Source organism: Puma concolor, chromosome C1 (assembly GCF_028749965.1).
Source record: "Puma concolor isolate L17-30 chromosome C1, mPumCon1.1.hap2, whole genome shotgun sequence".
NCBI classification, from domain to species: Eukaryota; Metazoa; Chordata; class Mammalia; order Carnivora; family Felidae; genus Puma; species Puma concolor.
The window spans coordinates 189,396,257-189,422,755 of record NC_141674.1 but is presented as its reverse complement, the minus strand read 5'-3'; the positions used below and the strand labels follow the sequence as shown (position 1 = coordinate 189,422,755).

The 26,499-nt window shown below is 43.9% G+C and overlaps 1 protein-coding gene across 2 annotated transcripts; it reads right to left on the bottom strand.

Annotated features, from left to right (window-relative positions):
- Positions 1-806: 806 nt before the first annotated feature.
- Positions 807-24,460, bottom strand: FZD7 (frizzled class receptor 7). 2 transcript variants are annotated; one of them, XM_086719292.1, is made up of 3 exons: positions 22,448-24,460; positions 12,862-12,943; positions 807-987 (listed from the first exon to the last, which is right to left on the bottom strand). In XM_086719292.1, exons 1-3 carry the CDS (start codon positions 24,158-24,160, stop codon positions 980-982), a joined length of 1,803 nt encoding a protein of 600 aa, XP_086575418.1. In that variant the 5' UTR covers positions 24,161-24,460; the 3' UTR covers positions 807-979. The 2 variants fall into 2 exon arrangements, with proteins under 2 accessions (XP_086575418.1, XP_025790948.2); XM_025935163.2 differs by lacking the exons at positions 807-987; positions 12,862-12,943 and adding an exon at positions 17,947-19,254.
- Between the last annotated feature and the right edge of the window lie 2,039 nt (positions 24,461-26,499).

Here is a 26,499-nt window from a genome sequence, read left to right as displayed (position 1 = left end):
GGGATACATTTTCAGCTTCAGTTCTAAGCAGGAGTGATTCTTATCCTTCCTAACAGAGGATCGCACACTCTGATTAAAGACCAAGAGAATTAAGACACAGAACACTTGGTGAGAGTGTTAAATTTTATGAAGTACCACACTGCCATTTTCATTAGTTAGCAGAACAGGCAGCAAGCATTGTAGGGCATATTTTAAGGAAGAAAATCACACCTTTTTGTGATTAGTAACAGGGTGGGATGGCTTAAAACAATGTGGGACACTAGGTCTATAGATTCTAGAACCTGCAAGAAGATTCCAAGCTGAACCGCAAATGGTTCTTTGGCCATGCTATTGTAAGCTTTCACTAATCTCTCAGGGTGGAGAGAGAGGAGACTGGTGTCAGAACCCCTTGTATATTCTTTGGAGATAATTCCACATAAGAACATAGGGATGGCAAACAGGTTTTTTATTTGGTACTAAATCCAATCAGTTGGTAGTGGCTTCCTAGAACACTTAATTGAGAATAATTCTGCAGAGTTGTGGCCTAGCAAAAAGGAGTTCCATGGCTGATCAGTTATGTCTCCCATAGGCAATGGAGGGAGAGTGAATTGTGATGCATATACAGATCTTCCTCAACTTACGATGGGGTTAAGTCCCAATAAACTCATTGTAAGTTGAAAATTTTATAAGTTAAAAATGCAACTAACATACCCAACCTGCTGAACATCACCAGTTGGCCCAGCCTACCTTAAACATGCTCAGAACACTTACATAAGCCTAAATCTGGGCAAAATCATCTAACACGAAGCCTATTTTACAATAAAGCATTGAATATCTCAAGCAATTTTATTGAATAATGAAATGGAAGTGAAAAACAGAATGGTTGTATGGGTGGAGAATGGTGGTTGGCATATCAGTTGTTTACCCTCCTGATCATGGTCTGATGGGGAGCTATAGCTCGCTGCTGCCCAGACATCATGAGAGAATATCATACTGCATATCACCAGCCTGGGAAAAGATCAAAATTAAAAATTTTAAGCACACTTTCTGCTGAGTGTACCTTGTTTTCACATCATCATAAAGTTGAAACATTGAAGTTGAACCATTGTAAACTGAACCAGCAAATTGATGACCATTGGTACTGAGCTTTGCCAACTCAATATTTAAACTGTACAGAATTCTTATTACAGAGTTTGCATTTAGTCATTCTTAACAAATCATTTTGGCATCAACCTAAAGTCAAAAGTTGAAGAACTATTCCATTGTTATTATAGTAACCCTAGTTCCTCAAGTTCGAGATGCCATACATTTTTAGATACACTGATAATATAATAACAGGTTTTAAGGGGGAAAAGACTACTATAAATATAACACTTATTTGTACATTCTTTTTCAGTACCTCACTCAATGTTTGAGAAAAACCTCTTCACTTTTTTCTTAAAGTGTTTTTTTGTTTTGTTTTGTTTTTTAGTTTTTTTAGAAAGAGAGCAGAGCAGGGGAGAGGGATGGAGAGGGAGAGAGAGAGAGCCAGAGAGAGTCTTTTTTTTTAATTTTTATTTTACATTTATTCATTTTTTTGAGAGACAGAGTGCGAGCAGGGGAGGCGCAGAGAGAGAGACACAGAAGCTGAAGCAGGCTCCAGGCTCTGAGCTTACCAGCACAGAGCCTGACACAGGGCTCGAACCCATGAACCATGAGACCATGACCTGAGCCAAAGTTGGATGCTTAACCGACTGAGCCACCTAGGCACCCTGAGAGAGAGTCTTAAGCAGACCCTGTGCTTATTGTAGAGCCTGATGCAAGGCTCAATCCCACAACCCAGGAATCATGACCTGAGCTGAAATTAAGAGTTGGAAGCTTAACCAGCTGAGCCATCCAGACACCCCTGAAAGTTTTACTTTTAAGTAATCTCCACACCCAACATGGGGCTTGAACTCACAACCCTGAGACCAGAGTCACATGCTTTACCAACTGTGCCAGGCACCCCAAGAACAAACCTCTTTCAGATTCAGCCTATGGATTCTTCTGAATCCTTTGTGACCATTGACAGTTGTGCATAGATAGCATCACGAGGATCCTCTGCTTTTTATCACCTGGCCTAGTGATCTTGACTTTCTTAGCAAACGTAGGCTTAGGCAGTCTACTTGTTAGCTATATTGTAGAATACCAGGGTTTCATTTGTATTCCCTATTTGGTTAAATTAATAATTTTGTTCTACTGTTAATTAAATTAACCCTTTCTACAAGGTAAACAGCTTCTTGTGAAAGTTATAAAGAAGGTTGTAAAAATTTTTGGTGCCTGAGAATCATTTTGTGATGAATGAGTTAATCATACCAACTTAACTTTAAAAATTCTGCTATTTCTCCTGAGATGTCTGTCAGTTTTTATTGTATGTAATTACTATGCCCATTGTGTAGACCAGCAATCCTCTTCTAGGGTCCTCTGGAGTGCTTGGCTGTTGTTTTGCTAGAAAACATGAAAGTGTAGTCATGCCTTCAGCAATAAATATTTGCTTCACTTATTGTAAATATGCCGTGCTAAGTCCTCCCATGGGCAGACAGTAACAGCTCTGTCTCAACTTACTCTCCTGCCAGCAGGTGGCAAATTTCTTTTAACATAAGTTCTAAGTGGCCTCCCAATTTTAGAAATGTTAAGATGTGAACAAATACGAGTCTGAGACTAGAGGGAATAAAGCAACTGCCTAAATGAAGTAAACTCTGAGTATTCAGGTCAAAATTCAAGTGCCCAGAGTAGGCAAATAAAGTAAGCAGCCTCTACTCCCACTTTGGTCCCCTAATAGAATAGTGGCTTACAGGGGTTAGTTGTATCTGGGTGGGCCGCATATATCACTCACAATATAAAATAGAAAGTATTGCAAGAAAGTAACAGAAGGTAGAAAGTATTAGGTTGTGTAAGAGAAGGATGGAGCAAATGCTGTGGGAATCCAGAGGAATAGAATACTTCTGCTTGTATAAATCAGGGCAGAGGAGCGGGTGGCATTCAAGTGGACATTGAAGAAATAGGTGCTGAATGAGGCCCTGTGGAGAGAAGAGGCAGACCATGGTGACCATGAAAAAGTACCTCTCAGATCTCCAACTGTGCACAGCATAATTGACTGAGGGCCCCAGTTGCCTGCTCTGAAATCCATCACTGCAGTTGTCCTGCTTCCAAGCTTCCCACAGGCTGCTCCTAGCTGATGACTGAGTATGACAGCAATACTGTAGCGGGCGGGCTTGTTCTTGGGAGACACTGCAGATGGGAGACTCCTCCGGTGGGTAACTTTGTCTCAAGGACTCCTGGCTGCCTTGCCGAACTTTTTTTTTTTTTTTTTGTTCCAGATAGGCTCTATGCGCAACATGGGGCTTGAACTTATGATCTCTAGATCGAGAGTCGCATGCTTTATCAACTTAGCCAGCCAGACGCCCCCGCCTTGCCAAACCTTTAAAGAATATTTTAGGACTGGGGTGCCTGGGTGGCTCAGTTGGTTAAGTGTCCAACTTAGGGTCAGGTCATGATCTCACAGTTTGTGAGTTCGAGCCCTGCATCGAGCTCTCTGCTCTTAGCACAGAGCCTGCTTCAGATCCTCTGTCCTCCCCCCTCCCTTTCTCTGCCCTTTCCCCCCACTCTCTCTCAAAAATAAACATTAAAAAAAAAAAAAGAATTTCTTAAAACTGCAAAACAGTCTAAGATAGTTCCATCTTAACTTTCCTCCTTTACCCCTCTCCTTCACAAGGTCAGACCTGTCCCCAGTCTGACATTTCTCCTGGCTCCCTCCCCATTTTCCCTCACAGGTGTTTTTCCTAATAAATCTCTTGCACATCTAATCCTGTCTTCGTGTCTGCTTCTTGGAGGACTTGGACCCAGTCCTTCTGGAGGTGCCAGGTAGGTGTCCTCAATGCATTTCAGATCTACTCTTTCATTTGCTTTATTTCCCACCTCTTTCCCAGTTACCACTATGCTTTAGAAGTTGGCACTATCAGATATTCTCCACGATAAGAGGCATTTTAGGCAGTAAAGATCAGGAAAATCCTGTGGAGAAGAGGAAGAAGACCTAGAAGATTATTAGAAAGACATCCTAATTATTTTCTTATTCTAATTATTTCTTTAAACATTTATTTTTTTAAACAGAAAGGTGTGTTTTATTGGTCGGGACTCTTTTGGTTACAAAGGACAGAAACCCAATGCAAATTAGATTAAGCAAAAAGGGTTAACTAGTATGATGGTGATGACATTGAGCTACATCTCAGGAACAAGCAGAATCAGGGACCTGAATGGTACTGGGATGCTATTCTGCCTTTCATTTCTGAAGCCAGTGAGATGGCATTTAATGGCTCTTGGACTTTACATCCCACAGCCCAGAGACCCAGAGAGAGACTGACTTCTTCTTTAGCTCCAGTTCTAATTCCTTGGGAAAAGCTCAATGTGACCCAGCGTGGGTCAGATGCCTACCTTCAAATGATTAACTATGTTCAGGGGGACTGGGTCAGGGAGAGGGCCATGATTAGTGCTATACCAACATGGTGGGGTTGCATGCTGGATGTTCTTAGAAGAAGGGAGGAGAGTTGCCATTATGATCATGTATAGAGAGTTGGTCATCTGTTAGGTCTTCAGGGTCAAACCAGGATTTGAAATCCCCACTTCCTCTTTCAGGACCTCTCTTCTCTACCTTCTTTCTTTTTAAAAAAAAATTTTATTGAAGAATTTTTTTTCTAATCTTTATTTTTGAGAGAGAGAGAGAGACAGAGCACAAGCAGGCAAGGGAGACACAGAATCCTAAGCAGGCTCCTGGCTCTGAGCTGTCAGCACAGAGCCCGATGTGAGGCTTGAACTCATGAGCTGTGAGATCATGACCTGAGCCAAAGTCGGACACTTAACCAACAGAGCCACCCAGGGGTCTCTACCTTCTTTCTGACCAAAACGCCCTATAAAGAAAACATCGATTTACTAGCACTTAAAGTAGTGAGAGACTTCAAAATGCATTCTGCTTTCAAATGAGTTATGGATTATTTTTATTTTGCACCTTATTAATTTCCTATGGAATGTACTCGTTTCTAGCAGGCAACTGACAAAACTGCTTTTGGGAATTTGGGAGCTCTGGGAGGAGAAAGATCTAGTACTCCTCTCTCCCCCTTCATTGCAGCTCTTTTGCGGCTGACAATGTCAGAATGTTAATGCTGTCTACAAATCCTGACTGTTGGCTCCTGAAGTCACAGCCTTTGGCACCCTTTGTGCTTTTTAGTGCTTTGGACATAGGGAAGGTAAGATTTCGGAAATGCGCTCTATTATCTTGATGGCCCAGCTCAAAACTGGGCTCCTTATCCAGCCCCCTGGCGTAGCCATGATGATTGCTGCCTGGTGAGGCTGCCTTTGAAAGTTGGCGTTTTGTTGGGACGAATTCAAGCCCCAATGGCAGACTTGGGTTGCATTGGAAAGTAGATTCCAAAGCCGCCACTGGAATGTGAACTTTTCCTGGAAACTTTCCATGCTGCCTCTTAGAGAACAGCAGGCATCAACGTATTCACACCAGGAGTCAATTAAAGAAACCCAAATTATTGCCATTCCAATAAACAATGATCTCTCTTCCTTTTCAAATAAACTTATTAGGATGGCCTAAAAGCCAGGTCTAATTACAGGATCAGATAGCATAAATCTGATTAGAAGCTTTTCGTCTACTTTAATTAATTTTCTCCTGCAATCAGAGCTATTTTTAGCAAATTTAAATATGTATTTAAACAACTTTCATGTATACTTTTTCTAAAACCTACTGGGGTTCTCTTTCATTCATTCTTCCTCCTTTTTGATGAGGCATAAATGTTCTTAGGACACAGTATTCTGAGAGGCAAAGTTTGGAGACTACCATGCCTTTACTGCCTGTAATATAAATACATGTATCCCGGATACACATAGATCATGTATCATAGGTTGGGGGGTCATTTAAGATAGTGCTGAGTAACTGGTAAATATTTGATTTACTGGAGAGAAAAGGGGAGGAAGCAAAATGGTGAGAATATTAGCAGTAGAAAATAATTTCACCTTTCAAACTTGTGTCTCAAATAGGACCTTCCAAAGGCAACCATTCTTACAAATTATCCTTCTCTTGCTCCTCCACTCCCCCAGTCCCCCGCCACACCAAACACAATTTCCTCTTCCCAAGGTACATCTCTATCTATCCAAAAGTTGCAAGATCTGCAATCTAAATGATTTAAATACTAATCTTATAGGTAGTAGAATGTACATCATTAACCCTTACTTAGCACAGTGCCTGGTACATAATAGGAAGGAGGGAGGGAGATGGAGAGGGAGGAGGGATGGAAGAAGAGAAAATTCTCATACTCTATTGTTAGGATTCAACAATCTCTTTGCAAGTTCATCTTTATGGTTAATAAGTCTGACTGGTGCAATTTGGTGAAATGGTATTTGACCAAATGCAGAGCACTAGCTAATGTCATCTGTCAGGTACCCTTAGTATGTGTGCATGAGGAGTGGGTAATTGTGGGAGAACTCTTTTTCCTTTGTAGTGGGATTTCTTAAGGGTCTGAGTTAAGATTCTATGTCATCTTCATGTTGATGAAAATTACTGCTGTCATTTTAGGTTTTTCTCAGTTCATTCTGTCCTTGTCAATTCTGATGATGAAAAAAGCTCCCTTGAGATTTTTTTAAAACAAATTTCCATAGAACTCAAGCAATTCCTTTCTTTCCCCCCCTCCCCCCCCTTTTTTTTGGGAGGCTAGAAAATGTTAGTCTGAAACATTTAAGTTTGACTACAATTTGCTAATTGTAGAAATTACTCTTTTCTTTTTGTTACTTTTAATAAGTTCTAAAACCAATGTCTTTGAAACCAGTGATCATCATGTTTTTCTCCTTTTTCAAATTGGCCAAGAACAGCAGAAATAAAGGGGGAAGTTCTATGAAATCATTCCTAAGAAGTAATTAAAAAATCACAACCACCGAACATGAAATAAGATTTATTTTCTTGTTGATATATTTGAATAATTCACATTGAAATTAACACACACAGGAAAGGAAGAATTCCCTAAAGATTATTGCTTTAATATGTATGCACAAAGAGATTTGGGCCTGTTAGTAAAGGATGGGGACTTTGATCAAATGTAGTCAAATGATCTGTTTGCACTGTTCAAGGGGAGGTGATAGGGTCCACTTATCAGGTCCTCTATACCAGCCATCAGGAGACCTCATACACTGCCTTAGAGAAAGAACCCAATTTGGCCAAACAGTAAATAAAAAAGAGGACTCACCACTGTCTGGGCCACTGCTGGCTGGGCTGAAGTTTGATAAAGTCTAATAATATCTCATGTTTACAAAGCAACATTTTCCTGAGGGCAAAGTGCTTTACCAACATTATCTCATTAACCTGTCCTTTGACCCTAAAAGCAACCTTATTTTAGTGGTATGGGTGTGAATGGAAGACAGAAGGAATAAAAGAATTAAATGAATTCCATTAAATTAATGGAATTCAGGTCCCTACATTTCCAGGCCAGGTCGCTCTCCTGTGGTCCATTATGACTCTTAGATGAGCCATCTGAGCCCATTCCAAGTAATGGGACCCTCTTGATTTGGGATGACCTAATTTATTAGATTGTTTTTAACATTTATTCATTTTTGAGAGCAAGAGAGACAGAGCATGAGTGGGGGAGGGGCAGAGAGAGTGGGAGACACAGAATCTGAAGCAGGCTCCAGGCTCTGAGCTGTTAGCACAGAGCCTAATGTGGGGCTTGAACCCACAAATGGGGAAATCATGACCTGAGCTGAAGTCAGACGCTTAACCGACTGAGCCACCCAGACACCCCATGGCATGGTGTAAACAGGGAACTTGCCTTTCTGTTTTCCATGTGTCCAAAAAATTGGTGAAAATTCCTAAACATTCTACTTGTATCTTCTAATTTAGGAATTCTCAAATCTTGGTTCAATGAGTTTGGGGAAGTAGGAGGAAATTGCCTGAAGTCTTGGGCATATATGAATGCACTTGCATTTTTCTGGGGACTCAGCCCATAGTTTCCGTCAGATTTTCAAAAGGATCTGTGATTCCTTGAACTCTGGGTTCTTAGTTTTGTTCTCTAGCTATAGCAAGGTATTGTAGCCAGTCTAGAGAAAGACTAGCATTTTGGAGTTCCAACTATGCATTCAGCTCTAATCTAGTTATAGGGTCATGGGGCAATGGGAATAGATTTTGGCTGATAACATACAAATTATATCTCTAAGGGTGCTAATACATTATTTGGCTCCGAATAATTTTCCAGATGTGATCCATTCATTTATTCTTGTATTTATTTATCCAACAGACTTATTCACTGAGTATACTATTTTCCTAGGGTTGGTGTAACAAATTACCACACACAAGGTGGCTTAAAACAACAGAAATTTATTCTCTCTCAGTTCTGGAGGCTAGAAGTTTAAAAAAAGGTACCAATAATACCATGCTTTTTCTGAAGTTTCTAGAGGAAGACACTTCCTTGCCTCCTCTAGCTTCTGGTGGTTGCCAGCAATCCGTGGATGTCCTTGCTTTGTAGACACACCAGGCCAATTTCTGCCTCTGTCATCACATGGCATTCTCCTGGAGTGTCTTTCTATCTCTTCTTGTAAGGACAACAATCATATTGGATTAAAAGCCCACCCTATTCTCATATGACCTCATTTTAACTTAATTAACTACATCTGCAATAACCCTATTTCCAAATAAGTTTGCATTCTGAGGTTCTGGGAAGGACATGAACTTTGGGTGGATACTATCAACACAATACACTGAGCATCTCCAGGTACTAGATATTGTGCTGGGCACTAGAAGGTAAATATAAGAAAAATCACTGCCTAGGCATAATAATACTTAATGCTCTTTTTTAATTTAATTTTATTTTTATTTATTTATTTAGTCCAGTAATGTTCCTTCTTTTTTTTTTTTATGTTTTTTTTTTGTTTGTTTGTTTATTTTTGACAGAGAGAGAGAGAGAGACAGAGCATGACTGGGGGAGGGGCAGAGAGAGAGGGAGACACAGAATCTGAAGCAGGCTCCAGGCGCTGAGCTGTCAGCACAGAGCCCCACACGGGGCTTGACTGACCGTGAGATCGTGACCTGAGCCGAAGTCAGACGCTCAACTGACTGAGCCACCTCAGTCAGCCTTGGTGGCTCCCCCAGTAATGTTCTTTCTTGTTGGGATTCCTTAAGTTGTCCCAGGGTGGTGTAGGAATGTCCCAGGGTGATTATGGAGGTATCTAGGCCTTCACTTTGATTTTCTTCTGAGCCCACATTCCTGTCTATTTTTGCAGGGAGCAAGAGAGCTGGAGTTCATCCAGTACAGAGCTTGATTAACTTTCTGTGGTCAATATAGCTACAAATTCTCTCTTTCCTCAAAAAATGAATTTGTGACATGGGTATGTATGGCAACTGTGAACAGATCAACATTACCAGAGTACTCTCTGCAGAGCGGGAATGTTGGGAGATGAGCTGAAGAGGTAGGCAGAAGTCATGGAAGGACTTGCATGCTTTGCTTATGGTCTTAAGTGAGGAAGAGACAGTCATAGTTACATGTACCATGATTTCTTCTGGCACAGGGTGGAGATGAATTGGAGGAGGGACCAAAATGCAGGTAGGGAGACCAGTTAGGGGGCTATTACCATGATCTAAGCAAGAAATGGTAGTCATGGGGAAGAACTAGAATCCAAGTTAATTGGCCAACTGGAGGGGTTAAGGGAGAGGACAGAGCCAAGGATAAATTGCAGTTGCTGGCTGAGGAAAATGTATAGCACCAGCTGTTGGATCTCAAACCACTGACCTTGTCTTAGGGGTCCACGATGCTTCTTAAGTGCCCAGAGCCTGTTGGGCTGTAGGGGAAGGCTGACAACTCCAGGGGAGCATGATTTCGCTTGTAATCACCCTCTGTTCTCTGAGGCAAGTCCCATAGAGGGAGCTACAATAACTGGTTCTCTGACAGAGAGATGCCTGCTTTGCTTATTCTAACAGCAGTGTTGGTGGGTGGACTTTTAAACATTCCAGGATGCCTTGGTTGGGAAAAGGGACATCTCAAGCTGGGAGGTGACAGCCTAGGTTGGCTGTGAGACATTCTTTTGTCCCTTGACCATTTTAGCACTCTGCACTCAACAAGTGAGCTGAAGTTATTTCCCCAAACCAGAATAACACTGGTGACTTTTTCATGCTTGGAGGGAGCAATTAACTCATCTTTTCCAAACAACTCTCAAACTTCTTAGAGAATCTGTCATTATTTCTCAAATTTCTCATCTTCAGGGAGAGTTTGGAGACTGGACACAGGGTGAACACTTGAGGAGTACATTAAATGGGTCATCTGGACTTGGATATTGTAATTCTTGAGTCACTTTGCCCCGGTGGGGGGCTCTTATTGGGCTCCCCTGCAACCCCTTTTATGTAAGAACACAATGAGGTGAGCTAAATCAAACCCACTTTGGCTCCTCAAGTGTATAAGCTTCCCCACTGGTGACCATGATCCTCCTGTGATACCCTCTCGTGTGGGATGAAGTCATTAAACATAGATCATGGAAAAGCAGGGTCTAATTCCCTGCTAATAAGTAACACATGACTTGGAATAAATGTATTTCACAATCCCAAGAGAAGTTAATCACAGTTTTGGTGATATTTCAAAGAAACAGTTGATTCTATGGATACCCACAATTCAGCACTCAGGGTTGGGGGGAAAAAAAGCAGAAAGCAGAAAGAGAAAAATGCATACAGTGTAGAAATAAAGGGATCTTTGGCAAGTTACTTAACTTCCCTATATCTCAGCTTTAGGGAAATGGGAATAATAGTATCTATCTCAGAGAGTTTGGAGAGAATCAGATAAGAAGTGCACAGTGCTTAGTACACTCTACATATGTGCCTGGTGCATCAAAACCCTCAATGTTACCATTTATTATAACTCTGGGATACAGGAAATGAGAATAACAATAGAAAGTCAACTAATATTTGTAGAAGGAATGACTGAATCAAAGTGTCAGGGGCTCAGAAGCAGTGCTGTGTTCAGAATTTTCTCTTGCTATCTTGCTCTCTCTCTTTCTTTGCTGGGTTTTCCCTTTGATCTTTTTCTTTTTTCTTTCTCCTTTTTTTTTTTTTTTTTTAAATGCATTCCATCTTTGTGTTTCCTTTTTCTTGGTTCAGAGTGACAGGTAAGAAAGATCTCTGGGTTAAAAGAAGTGTCCCCAAGGAGAATGAAGCTAGCTAGCTCCATTCTAATTTTTCTTGAAGTCTGATACTATGCAAAAGGCTAACCCTTTCTTTCATTTTTTAAATCAAGTGTCCAGGACAGGAGAGTAAGAGACAAAATAATTTTACCTCTATACATGCTGTAAGTGCCTTGGAGGTAGAAACTGTTGAGTATTTATTTTTTTTATTTAAAGAGCAGTTATTTTTGTTTGTTTGTTTGTTTAAGGTAATGTCTGTGCCCAATGTGGGGATTGAACTCAAGACCCTGAGATTAAAAGTTGCATTCTCTACCAACTGAGCCAACGAGGTGCCCCAAAACTTGAGTATTTCCATTCATAAGCAGAGCCCAAACCTGGTGTGTTCTGACGAACAGAAAATTGTGTTTTTTTAAATTTAAAAATAAGAAAAGGCAGTTGAGACAGCATTCTGATTGGACGGCAAAGACTGCATTTGGATTTTTTTCGGTAGCCACTTGAACTGCTTGGACAGATTTGGGGAATCCTGAGAGACAAACACGGAGCAGTTATAAATATATAATAGTGGTGGCGTGAACTGAAAGGAGACTTAAGTTATCTGAAGTAAACATTTTGTACAACTTGTGGACCAAAAGCCACTTAATGAATAGAGGAATTGTCGGTCGCCTTTCTCTCATCAGAGATGAACTAACGGAATTTCCTTGCTGTTCCATTTAACTCTTACAGTGAAATAGATTCCCACCTTAAATAAAGTAAGAATCCACTTTTATAGGGGGAGATCCCCTAAGCAGGACCTGAATGGAGAACTTGAAAGTTTATTTTTTAACCTTCTTTTTTGTCACTCACTTGTACTAACAGTAAAATGAAACTTCCTTGTGACTTGAGAGGATGGTTTGGTTTGAAACATTTGTTCTCATTTTCTGGGGTTCCTTGGACTTTATCAAGCCATTTGGCTTTTCAGGAATGCTACAGGGAGCACTGGCAAATGCATGCTATGCTAGAAGCTGAGAGCACTGCAGGCCAAGTATTACAGCATTGACTGACTTTCCCCTAAAAAAGTGTGCTATTTACAAATTTAATTCCTTGGAAATGCTAAGTGCAAATGGTGATGAAAATGGCAACAAATCATCCTTAGAATGAATTCTGCTAAAAATTAAATAGTTTCCTTTTAGGCTGGTATGTGTCTTTGTGCAAGGGTGTCAAGTGCATCCATTTGACATCTATGTCAAGCCTCATGGAATGAAACCCAGAAGTTAACAATGGGATATGCAGCTATAACTATGGTATTTCAATGTTAATTGTGAAGGATAGAGAAAGAGAGAGACAAAGAGGGGAGATGTACATGTGAGATACAGTTTTTTAAAAACAAATTAAATGAAAAAAGATCTTACCTTAACATTTAGGTTTTTTTCTCCTTAAGTCTGCCTTCCTTTAGATCATCAAAGACCAGTCTGAACCGTCTCATACACACAAGACCCCTTTTATTTAAAATAGTCTGCATACACACATACGCACACACACCACTGCAGCCGCCACCACCACCACCAACCTTTCATTTCTTTTATGAAAGAAATCCATAATTTCTAAGCAACGTAAAGCTCACCTAGGCCCATAAACTAAAGAATGGACTCTATATCCCCATCATATCTAACTCACAGGCCTTAATTAGCAGATTAGCAAACAGTTGTACTGGCAAAACCTTTTGAGTTGCTTATTTACCTGTTTCTGCTATAAAGTCTCCTGTGATTGGACCCTTCCCTCTTTTGGAAATCCAGTTATCTTGCTGGCAAATGTTGCAAGCCTGCAAAAACGCATCAGGAGAGAGGCAATGTTTCACTTCTTTCTCTGCAAACGCACTGGATTTGCTGTTGTTGTTGGAACTTGTGAAATTATCTCTTGAGGGTTTTTGTTTGCTTTTTGTTTTTTTAAAAGAACAACAACAAAAAGAGTGTTGCCTTCAAAATTCACAGTTCCTGGAGCCAGTGGTAGAAAGAAGAGAAACTTAACTGTGTTCTCTGGAATTGTTTTCACTCTTTCCCCAAAATCATTTCCTGTTTGTTAAAGAGCACTCCAATGGGAGGTAGACCTAAATTATTCCCCATTCCATAACCTTAAGGGCCATCTAAATTCTCTGTGCCTCAGTTGTTCCTTCTGTAAAGTGTGGATAATAAAAGGGTATTTAGAATGGGGTGCTTGAACACGCTCTCATTTGAGCTCATGTTCAATGCTAATGCTCAGGTTGATTCCAGAATTCCATATTAAGAGTCTGTAAAATGAGAATGAGAGTAATTTCCACCTTATAATGTATGGATTAAGTGAGTTGATGTAAGGGCTTAACACAGAACTTGCCCATTGTAAGCACTCATTAAAGGATAGCTATCATCTTATCATTTCATTATGATAATACTGCTATGGTATATATGATAATAATACTGTGAAGATTCTTGTGATTCTTCCAATAGACCTTTAGAAAGAGGGTTTCCATGCTGCTAAGGTTTGTTGTTCTCATGCTCTTGTTCAGTGGGCTCTTGGTTTGTAAGCAGCATGAACCTTCTCACTAAGCCTGTGTCCTGATCCTCAGGCTAGAATGAGCAAGGGCAGAAGCCATAGCAATGGAGGAATTCTCTGGAGGGACTCTTAGTCCAACCTTCCAAATGGTTCCTGGTGATTTCTGGGAAGTACTTCTCAGGCTCATTCTTGATGCCAGGCCCTTGAACCCCAATGTAGAAGCATATGCAAGAACAGGGAGCCTTCTAGAATTCAAACAGCATTTATGAGTCTTCTGCTTCTCACTTAAAAAACAAAAATAAAACCCCTAAATTTTCTGGGGACTAGCACTGAAAATGCCCTCCTTAATTCCATTCAGTCCTGATGTGAAATATTTTCTTCACTTATTCTTTCTTCAATTCTGGGTTAAATTAAAAAGAATAATAGAGAATGGAAGACATTAAGGCCTCAGTAAATATTTATAGCATGGTGATTAGGGGCACAAGCTATAGCCAATTTGCTGGTCTGTGGCTCACCTTTCAGAGCCCAAGTTTCCTTGTATGTAAAATGAGGAATAATGATACCTACCTCCTAGGATTGTTGTGAAGAATAAATGAAATAATTATATATTAATAACAATAGTGCTGACGTGTACTGACCTCTGTTAGATGCCAAGTACTATGGTTAAGACTTTGTGTAGATTAAAACTACCATACTGTATCATACTCAGACCTTAGCATAATGTCAATGCTTAATAAATGTTAGCAGTTATAAAGGTAATGATCATTAACACAGTAAGAAGGGCCAATCTTCACTGTTGTTGGCAACATATTTGTACAGTCACGCTCCCTTTCACAAAGCTGGTCCAAATCACTTGTCACTCCCTTCTCCCTCTTAGGTCTCTCTCCCGCTGGCCATACCACATCTTCAAAGCATACTGCTTTGTGGAAAAGATGGCCAGAGTCAGAATCTTTGGGAGACCTGGGTGGAACTTTCAGTGTGGCCTGGCCTGTGATTACTCATGACACTGAACAGGCTGTGTTTAGCCTCACTGATTTCCCATCTTCAGAATGTGATCAAGATACTGCTACTCAAAAAAATAAAAGTAAAATAAAGATACTGCTCCTCATTTGTTGTTAGTACTTTAGGATCATGGAGAGAAAGATAATCGGTAACACAAAAGATGGTGTTTTGGTTCAATCTCCATTTGAGAGGCTGGTGTGGGAAATAAGTGAGGTGAGGAGTGTGTGCTGACCTCTGGCAAAGGTTCAACAAAGGACAACACCTTCCATAAGTCAGGGTGCTATACCCAAGGCCTAACACAGCACCTGGCACGTCCTAGTTCCTCAAGAAACAATTTGCTGGCACTGAAGAAACTCATGATTTTAGCTCCAGGACTTGTTCCCTACATCTGCTATACCTCAGGGACCAGCTGCCACCCATCTCTCCTTCCAGCTATCCCAGATCTGGAAACTGGAACTAAATGCTACATGCCATTTATTTTTCTTTGGAAATTAAAAAAATATAATTGGGGCTAAGTTATGCCATACAAACTTTCATTGTTGGTACTATATTTCCTGCTCCCTGTCCTGTCATACCCTCCCCAAGATGATTTTCCCTCTGATTGAATTGGCCTCTGCAAGGCCAAGCTGAAGTTTGGGGAACAAGTTTTCCAAAGGTGAGTAGTATTAGGTTGTTGTCTCACGAAGATCATTTGAGCAGCTTGTTTTCATTCATGGACTATATGGAACTTTATCTTCCCCTGCCTTTGTTTCTGCTTCCTAAATGCCCTTTCTTGCTCCTGAAATGCCCATCTCTCAGAGATCACTTCTAATGGTCCAAGCTGAATCTGATGCCAGAGTCAAGATACATAAAGAGATTTGCAGGTGTGAAGCATTAAAGGAAGTGAAATGCAAAAGAGGTGGACTTGAGCTCCCTAAAAGGACTTTGCAGAGTGAAGCAGACTCCCCAGCTAAAGTACATTTGAATTCCTCACAATAGCTTCCATTTAATTTTGTTAGTTTGAAGTCTTCTGAAAAAGACTTTAGGGACAATGACCTAGAGAAGCATTCAAGTTTTTGGCTGAGTGTAACTGATCCAAATCAAGAGCCTCTGTCCTATTATTTCAGCCACATAAAATGTTGATTTGGCACTGAAACACCCAGCAACGGCAATTCCAGGATAACAAGACTGCAGCCAACCTGGTTGTGATAAAGACATGGTCTTTGAGAGAAACCAAGATTCCATGCAATAACACCCCTTTGGTATTGAGGAAGATGAATTATCAGATGGCAGAATGCAATTGCTAATGAAGAAGAGCAAGGAATGACACAGTAGCCAGTTCAAGAGACTAGACAACTCCAAAACTTACATTTTGGCTTCAGTATATAGTAATACAGTAATGATTTTACTTTTTGAATTGGGCTTGTGAAGGTCAATGTAATCCTCATTTTCCTTCACAGAGCACACACTGGCTTGGTTGGCTAGAAAGTAAGACATACTGGCCCGCAGGAAAAAAACACAAGAAAACAAAACAAAACAGGGATTTCAAACCAGCTATGGATAATCCACAAAGGGGTGGGCCAGTTCATACTTCCTCCTGGCTGCTTGGAATCACAGGATGGTGGAGGAAGACCTTTGTCTCACAAGTTACCCTCACCAGATGAGGAAAGCAAGACCCACAGAGGTGAAGAAACCAATATAAGAGTGCACAAATTATGAATCACATAATCTGGGTTCTTGGGAAATGTATTCTTGCTGGACACCCTCCTGCCCCTGCAATTAAATGGTCATTCCTACCACTGAACTTCCATAGCACTTTTCAGGACAGGTTGTGTGGCATATTATAGAAAGTGCACTGAGTTCAGAATCTGAGCACACATGAGAATGATTCCTTTCTCCTCAGGTGTCACTTCACCTCACTGAGCCTCTCAGCTTCTTCATCTTTAAAATAGAAATTATTATAGGGGTTCCTGGCTGGCTCAGTCAGTGAAGCATGTGACTCTTGATCTTGGGGTTGTGAGTTCGAGCCCTACATTGGGTGTAGAGATTAGTTTAATAAAAAAAAATCTCAGGGGTGCCTAAGTGGCTCAGTGGGTTAAGCGTCTGACTCTTGATTTGGCCCCTCGTCATGATTGCACGGTTTGTGAGATTGAGCCCTGCATTTGGCTCCATGCTGAGCAGAGCCTGTTTGGGATTCTCTCTCTCTGCCCTTTCATGGCTTGCATGCTCTCTCAAAATAAATAAATAAACTTAAAAAAATAATAAATAAGTAAAAACATCTCTGTCATATAACTACAGTACTTTGAACATCAATTAAAAAATAAAATAAGGTAGGAATGATTATATATTGAAGGGTTCTTATAGTAATTATGAGGACAGTCAAATAATGAATGTGAAAGCAGCTTTTAAAAAGTAGTAAATGGGGGCGCCTGGGTGGCGCAGTCGGTTAAGCGTCCGACTTTGGCCAGGTCACTATCTCGCGGTCCGTGAGTTCGAGCCCCGCATCGGGCTCTGGTCTGATGGCTCAGAGCCTGGAGCCTGTTTCCGATTCTGTGTCTCCCTCTCTCTCTGCCCCTCCCCCGTTCATGCTCTGTCTCTCTCTGTCCCAAAAAATAAATAAATGCTGAAACGCTGCAGTAGTTTAAAAAAAAAAAAAAAGTAGTAAATGCCACCATATGTCAAGTAAATATTATTCCAAACAGCACTTGAACCTCTATAATGACACTTACCAAGTTCTGTCTAGAAATGTAATTAGTTGCTTATTCCTCCTTGGGAAACACCCTACTCACCATGAATTATGTCACAAGTTATTCCAGGTAGACTGTCTTTCTTACTTTTATCTGTGTCCCTCTAGTCCCCTTTCAGTCCCATCAGAGCACCTTTTATATAGTGACTTCTTGAGCAGTGCTTCTTGAACTGGATCACTTATAGTAAACCACCATTGTTTTAGACAAACTTCCTTTTTTCTACCACTTTTGTACTGATTGAGAAAATCACAAGTGACTGAGCTTTTTTTTCCAACCAAAGAGAATAAGAGATACAATGTGTGGTTATCAAAGACTGGACATTTTACTTTATTATTTTTTAATGTTTTATTTATATTTGAGAGAGAAAGAGACAGAGAGCGAGTGGGGAAGGGGCAGAGAGACGGAGACAGAATCTAAAGCAGGCTCCAGGCTCCAAGCTGTGAGCTGTCGGCACAGAGCCTGACATGGGGCTCGAACTCACAAGCAGTGAGATCATGACCTGAGCTGAAGTTGGACACTTAACTGACTGAGCCACCCAGGTGCCCCAAAACACTGGACATTTTAATGGTGCCCTTTTAACTGGTTTATTTTTGTATGAAATGTGAGGAATACAGATTCAGATGTAAAAAATGTCACAAATTGAAAACAGTTGAAGAAGCGAGTTTTATGAAATCAGTTTAATGCCACTAAGGGTGAAATAAGAGAAAAAGAGAATAGGCCTATGAATTAAGTCCACATTGGTGTGCTTGTGGTCTCCTCTAGGATTTCCTGGAGCCCTGTAGACCTTATTCACCACCCACATATACATATATAAAAATATACCATCTATAAATAGCCATTTGCCTTTTCAGTGAAATTAAAGATGGGAGAGTTAGAAGAGAATTTCCCAGTATAATTACAGGGCTCAAACCTACAGCTGCTGTCCTCCTATAGTTCTCCCCAAAGAATTTCTAATATCACTATTTTTTATCAAGAGCACTTAAAAAATTGTTTAATTACAAAATGTTGTCAACAGCACATTTATTTATTGCCATAATTTCCCACATACCCACTTAAAAATATTACGTGTTACGTAGGATTATTGTGTAGAATAATTTTGGTTTATAAACTACAAAAAATTCTCACAAGTGTTTCTGCTCCTTATCTAGGGATTAACACCAAACTGCTGCCAATGTTTTAAACTCTACACATGCCCTTTCACAAGCACTCTCTCTCACATATTTTCTGCTAAGATGTGCCTCTTTAAAAATCCATGAGCTTCTAAAATTCTTAGGTAAGAGTCAACTGTGTAAGGATGCATCCCAATGTGAAAAGAATTAAACCGAACACTTTTATCTTTGCTTACAAAAAAAGCAGGTAGTAATTTATTCATACACAGTCTTTGTTCCCTCACTAAAGACCAACGCTCTTCAATCTTTGGGCGTCCTTCAGGATGAAGCAGCTCTGAAAAGAGTAAGGGGACACATTTATAGCAGTCACACTGCTCTACCCACACAAGGGTCTAAGTGCCTTTAGCAGTTAATTTGTGAGCAAAAAACCCCATTGGGAGCCTTCCACCTACTCTAAAAGCAAACATTCTTAACAGGCGGTATTAGTGTGGTGTTAAAAGAGGCATGCTTTAACCTAAAAGGTGTCATTTTATGAGCAAAAACTGGATAAACCTAAAGAGACTTTAAGTCGCTATTTTTTTCCTTCCTTGAAGCCAAAATCTTCACAGATTCAGATGACCTCACACTCATTGTGATGTTCAAAACCCAGGAGGATCTTAAAAGATGCTCTGCACAGAGTGCAGCGGTGTGGCTCCCTCCTCCCGGTGAGGACTGTCATTGGTTTTCCTTCTGCGTGTTTGTAAAACACGCCAGCCATGTGAGCAAGCCTGTTAATTAAAACAAAAACGGAACTGTTTCTGTTGAGCTTTAGAACTACAGAAGCTTAGAGCTGAAGTGGGGAAGGAGAAATAGCAGCGTCCAGTCTGCTGCTGGGTCTTGATGGCTGTCCAAGAATGGAGCGACTGTTAGGAAAAGCCAGAAAATAGGCACCTGATTTAAAGAAGAGAGAAGAGTGGAAAAAAAAAAAAATTAAAGCTAGTGAGGCTCTTGGAATTGGAAGTATTTAGAATGCCTTTATCATTTCCCTGAGGGACTGTTTAATATCAAAGTGCCTGGTTAGGAAGGCTTCTCAGTCTAATCTGATTCCAAAGTTAGCCTCTCAGACCAGAGAAAAGAATAGCTTCAGTGGCTTGAGGCCATCCTGGGGTCAGGCATGGAGTCTATTCCTGCCGGAGCTGCTGAGTCACTGCCACCTCGGGGAATCACTTGACCTCTGGTTTGGTTGACCTAGAAGGTAGAGTGAAGCCTACAGCTGAGAAGCCTCCATACTAAAGGCCCTTGCTATTAACTGGAATCATCTGACCAGCCTCCTGAACCCAAAGGATTTAAGAATTAACAAATTAGGTAAGGTGTATTAGAATACAAAAACATCAATTAAAAAGACACACACACACACACACACACACACACACACACACACACACACACACACGAAGAACTCACTGAATTCTTCCCAAGAAAAACATCACCAGAAAAGCAGACCAAAAATATTTTCTAGTCCTCTTTCAAATATGTTCTGCATCTCTGAAGGGTCAGATAGCACCTCTCTAAAAGATGCTTATTCTGTACCTTCAGTAAGTTAATAAGTTATCCAAAGCAAGATGTGAAAAGGCTTAGGGTTGTGTGGAAGGTAGTAGGCAGGAAGCAGCAACAACAGGAAAAAAAAATTAAAGGACAGATAAAGCATTCATTACACTATATTTTAAAAGGCAATAAGACTTCACTAATATAGAACATCTACGTGACAGATCCAATGGTGTCCCTCCACACCTTCTTTTCATAACACAAAATTCTGTTCTTTAGCTTAAATATATATAGAAATTGTAAACTAAACATTCACTTTGTATTAAAAAAATTTATTTTGTGATCTGTACATGTGATAAAGTGGGGCTTCCTTGTAGACTTTTAAAGGAAAAACAAAACAAAAACCCAAAGTAAAAATGTATAAATACAATATATATTTTCTTACAAAAATGGGAGATTTACAAAATATACATACTGCACTTGTCTCTATTTTACAAATTTCACATGCAAGAGATATAACACAAAAGATGCCAAAAAACTGTATAGTGGGAGTTTTAAATCTGACAAATGAGACCATTTTGGAAGTTTAAGAAACACAAGGTTGATGTTAACTTTAATATAAAAAGCAGCTCCACTCAAGTGAACATTACATATATAAAGTAACTTGTACTCCTGACAGTACCCTCTCTGATCTGAAAACTGTTTAAAACAGCATTTAAAACTTGTTTTGAGAAATAGGATAGTGTTGCAAGATTGGAGGGTGGTGTCAAAGGTGGAGTAAAGGTTAGCTCCCATGATTCTCTGCTCAGCTTTAGAGCATTATGCAAAAGAATCAGAGTTCTATTATAGAAAAAAAAAAGTACATGATTTAAGATTAATAAATTTAAGTCATGCAGCACATTTCAAAGAACTCCAGAATTACTTTGAAGTTTACCTTCTTTTAATGACTTTCCTTAAAAATGGGACCCATGGTTTGAATTGTCGGCTTCGTTCATTATCATTTCTGTAGGTCACCTCCCCACCCAGCCACACAAAAACAGGGTCAGCATACACATGATGTTTTATAAACGGATTTATGGAACTCAGAAAACAGGACAAAAATGGTTCTTTACTTAAAAAAAATTTTTTTAACTTCTTTATTATGGAGGCTGAGGGTATTATTCTTTTCCTTTTATCTTGAAGGATTCAAATTGGAAGAAAATAGAAAACCTAAATGTAGGTTTATAGGAAGAAAAAAAAAATAAAGGGAGAGATTTCCCTGAACATTTTAACAGAGCCTGTAGACAGGATCATGTGTTCTGAATTAAATTTATTTAAAACAAATACAACAAAACCCCTTGCATTTTCCTTTAGCCGAATCAGAACCTCTGCCTGATTGGGGTATGGGAGCACACTGCCCTTCACTTTTCCTTAAAAAGGAATGTTTATCTCAGCCAAATTAACATCCAAAAGGAAACCTCTGATTTGTGCTACTTTGCCTATAAAAGTTGCTGTCTTCACAGTTATGCCTTTCCAAAGGGAGACACTTTTGTTTCCTCTTTTGTCTCTTACAACAAAGACAAGGGGAAAAATGCACTCCTGTTTTGAAAAGCAACAAGTCATTACTTCTTTTCAGAGTATTAAACCAAATAAAACACCCTTCTTTCTTCCTTCTGCCTTCTGCAGGAAATAAAAAAGTAGCAGAAATACCTACTACTCGTCTCCTTTGCCTCATCTCGAAATGTTATCTTCATTTCTTTGCATCCTCACATTAGGATTCGAGGAGGCAAGCCTCTCAAGACTTCCAAATGCTTATTTTACAAGAACTTGAAAGGCGTAGGAGAGGAAAAACAGGCGGGAGGGGCCAGGGGAGGAGAGCCTGTAATGTCTGACCCTGGAAATTAACCCATCTGGGCTCCAGTTTGGCCCCAGTGAAAGGAGATTATGGTTTGACCACCGCTTGACAAGGACACCGCAGGGAGTCCTCCCTTTTCCCAACAAAGCCGCCGCCGCAGACAGAGCTGTACCTTTCACCCGGGCCTCACAGGAGTGAGGACAGGCCACTTGTCTTGCAGCAGGGGAACCGCTCACAGTCCCAGTTCAGCCCTGGAGCCGGGAAGAACTCAGAGCAATCTCTGCTGGGTTCAATCTTGATAGACCCCGGTCGGCCCATACCGTACGTGATTAGCATCATCGTTATCATCATCATCATGATCATCATCCTGAAAGTCTTTGCCAGAAGTCTTTTCATTCAAACCGTTTTTCCACCCAGACCTCCTTACCCAAACACACCCCTCGTCCCAAATCTACATATCTCATCTCTCTTCCAGGTCCCTTCTCCTTGGAGGGCAAGGAGGTTACAGACACCCCCCACCCCAGCAGTTCTCTCCTTCCCGTGCCTCTCCCCCTCGGAGGGGATGGGGGAAGGGAGGGTGGGGGAGGGGCCGGGGCTCATACCGCAGTCTCCCCCTTGCTGCTGTGGCTGAGTCTGTGATAGAAGCGGCGCCACGACTGCAGAGTCTTGCCGGACCAGATCCAGAAGCCAGTGGTGATGCCCACGATCATGGTCATCAGGTACTTGATCATGAAGACAGTGAAGTCAGGGCTCATGGGCGGGAAATGGCCAGGCGGGCAGGGCACCGCGTAGCTCTTGCAAGTCTGCAGGAGCCAGGTGCGCTCCCAGTGTTCGCGGAAGGCCTGCTCATAGAAGTAGCAGGCCAGGACGATGGTCGCCGGCACAGTGTAAAGCACGCTGAAGACGCCGATGCGCACCATAAGCTTCTCCAGTTTCTCGGTCTTGGTTCCGTCGTGCTTCATGATGGTGCGGATGCGGAAGAGCGACACGAAGCCGGCCAGCAGGAAGGACGTGCCAATGAAGAGGTAGACGAACAGAGGCGCCAACACGAAGCCTCGCAGCGCATCCACGCTGGACAGGCCCACGTAGCAAACCCCACTGAGCAAGTCCCCATCCACCTGGCCCATGGCCAAGATGGTGATGGTCTTGACAGCGGGCACGGCCCACGCGGCCAGGTGGAAATACTGAGAGTTGGCTTCAATGGCCTCATGGCCCCACTTCATGCCAGCTGCCAGGAACCAAGTGAGCGACAGGATGACCCACCAGATGGAACTGGCCATGCCGAAGAAGTACAGCACCATGAAGAGGATAGTGCAACCCTCCTTCTTGGTGCCCTGCGCCACCGTGCGGTAGCCGTCTTCTGAGAAGCGCTCCACGCACACCGCGCGGTCCTCCAGCAGGAAGCCGGCCACGTGCGCCACGGCCACCATGAAGTAGCAGCCCGACAGAAAGATGATGGGCCGCTCGGGATAGCTGAAGCGCCTCATGTCCACTAAATAGGTGAGCACGGTGAAGAGCGTCGAGGCGCAGCACAGCACCGACCACACGCCCACCCAGAGACGGGCAAAGCGCCTCTCCTCTTCCTTAAAGTACATTAGGCCGTTGGCACGGCCCGGCTCGCACGGGGCGCCGCAGTCGCGCTCGCCCAGGAAGCGGTAGCCCAGGTAGGGGGGCACCTTGAGCTGGCGGGGGCAAGAGAAGGGGAAGGCAGAACGGCCCCTGCCGTCAGCGGCCCCCGGGGGCAGCGCGGTGAAGGGCAAGTCCGGCATGTAGGGCGCGGTGGGGTAGGCTGTGGGGCCGCCACCTGGGCCCCCGGAGCCGTCCGACGTGTTCTGGCCCACGCAGATCTCGCCGGCGCCGTGCACCGGGAAGTTCTCGCAGCGCAGCCGCTCTGGCCACTGGAAGCCGAACTTGTTCATGAGCGCTTCGCAGCCCTGGCGGGCACGCTCGCACAGAGAACGGCACGGCGGGATGGCCTGATCAAGCACCGTGCACACGGGTGCGTACATAGAGCACAGGAAGAAGCGCAACTCGGGAGAACACTGCACCTTCACCAGCGGGTAGAACTGGTGTACCTCGAGGCCCGCGTCCTCTTGATTCGTGTGGCCTAGCAGGTTGGGCAGGATGGTCTGGTTGTAGGCAATGTCCGTGCATAGTGGGATGGAGATGGGCTGGCAGAAGCCGTGGTCCGGTACCGAGATGCCCTTCTCGCCGTGGTAAGGCTGCGCCCCGGCACCGGCGGGCAGCGCGCCCAGCAGCGCAAGCACTAGAGTGCACAGGCCCAGGGGCGACGCGGCCGCGCCGGGGCCCCGCATCGCCGGCCACGGGTGCAGCGGCGCTCTCAGCCGGAGGAGCGCGACGAGGCAGCCGAGAGAGGCTTGGACCTGGGGAGGCGCGGCCGCGCCCGGCTCATGAGAGTCCTCCCGGCGCCGGGGCCGGGCCGTGGGCGGCGCGGAGCTGAGGGCGCTGCAGCTGGGGTGCCCGCGCCGCGTGGGCGCCGCAGCCGTCTCCGCCCAGCACTCGATCAGTCGCGGGGAGCCCAAACTCGTCTGCCTGGGCCGGGGGCGCCAAGGGGGGCGGCCTTCTCCCGCCGCGACGTAACGGTGTGGCTTTTTCTGCGGCGAGGAGCAACAAGCGTCTCCGGTTACCCTTCAAACTTCGCTCAAGTCTCTCGACCCACAGCGCACAGTAACGCACGCGCCCCCCACACCAAGTCTGGCCCGGGGCAGCCGAGAGCCCGGCGCCGCCGCCTGCTAGCCGAGGCCGCCTCCTCGGCGGTGCTGCTCCGCCTCCTCGCCTCCAGGCTCTGCTCGCCGCCGCCTCCTCCGCGTCTCCTTTTCTACTCCCCCGCTCCTTCTTCAGCCCCAAAAGCTCGGCCCCCAAGTTTGTGCCAAACGGATGATTCTCGTTCTGAGTCCGATAGGCGCCTTAGAGCCAAGAGCTCAGCTAGTTCTTTTTGGAAATCCAATTATACTGCGTCCCGAAGCTGCGAGGGCCCTATGCCCGCGGCCTGGGCCTGGCCTCTCCAGCCTCGCGAAGCCCTGGCCCGTGAATCCCAACGCCCGCCGCCGCCGCCCGCCGGGAGGGAGCGCAGAGTAACGCCTCGGAGTCGCGCAACTCGCCAGAAGAAGCGTCGGGCTCGCAGGGTTCTGGGCCGCCCCGCCCCCTCCCCTCCCCCCATTCACAAACCACTCCGGGGGCGGGCCCTCGAGCTCCAGGGCGGCCCAATGGTAGCCTTTGTTTTCTGTGCGGCGGCCTCCGGATTGGGTGGAAGTCGGAAGGGCCGGGCGAGGGAACCGGAGAGGCGGAGTTTGCAGCGCTCTGGGCGGATTCCTGAGGGGAGGGGCAGGGGGCTGGGACGGAAAAGTTAAGAAAAACTTTTACGGTGAATTCGCTCGAGGGTGGGGGGCGGGGGGGGTAAACGCGCCAGAAAGGGAATTTGCTTTAAAGATTTGTTCCTCTTCCGGGTACACTAAAATACACATTTTCGAACCGGAGGGCGCACGGAGAGAGGCTTTTGCTGGGAGAAGCTGAGAATAGCGCAGCGCCTCAGCGGAGAGACTTGACCCGGAGTCACGTTAGACCTGCCAGAGCTGAAAATGCGGGGTTTGGCAGGGGACTTTTGGGTATCTGGATCCTAAGTGTGGGGTTCGGTACCGAGCGAGAAGGGGGTGCGTCTCGCAGATCGCTTTTTTCTCCCCAGACCCAAACCGACCACGTGAGGCCACAGTCTCTCTCACTCCCTCTCCCCGGCTGTAAAAAGGAGGAGGGGCCGCGTGCGTGGAGAAATAGGAGTCGGGAGGAGGGGGCCGACTTAAGGCGGGAGGAAGTGCAGACCCCACCGAGGAGTGGGGGCCCGGGAGCGGCGGGCGTGGGGGACCCGGGCCCCCAGTCCACCTCTCCCGCGCGTACGGCTCAAAGTCTAGAAATCTGGTATGGTTTTAGTGCGGTTATGAGAAAACTAAGACAGTGTTGTGGGGGAATGGTTATAAAAGTACCTGAGACTGAATCCCCAGGAACACTCTGTATGGTTTAAAGTGAGCCTTCGATTGCGGTGCTTTCCTTAGTTCTTCGGCATGTGGCCATTCGGGATCCCCTCCACGATGCAGAGGCAACGACTTGATCCTCTAGTTGAAATGTGCGTAGAAAAGTTTTAATGCGCGTTAGAAACCAGGGGATTTGCTAATTAAGGAGTTTTCAAAACACAAAGAGAGGTTATACGTGTTCTCCGGTGGCGTTTTCTGATTGGCAAGCAATCTTTTGTTCCCCGGTCAAAGCTTCGCCCTGCTCACCGCACTGGCGCTCCCGTGCGCTCTCCGGTTAGTTCCGGCGAAGTCAGAATTTACTGGGGGGAGGGGGGGGGGGTGGTGGAGGCTCTCCTCTCTGGGCAGCAAAGAATATCCTGAATTCCCGTGCAGGAAACTGACATGTTGAGAAAGGAAAAATCTGTCTCTCGCTCACCGTCACACACACACACACACACACACACACACACACACACACACACACAGAGGCACGCACACACACGGATCAATACTGTGCTCAAGAAAACGTTACTCCTGGCTGAGCCTTTCCTTCTGCCAGTCTCAGGTCCAAGGCGCTGGAACCCTGAGGGATTTCTGATCAGGCTGTTTATTTGCAGAAGTTCCTGCCT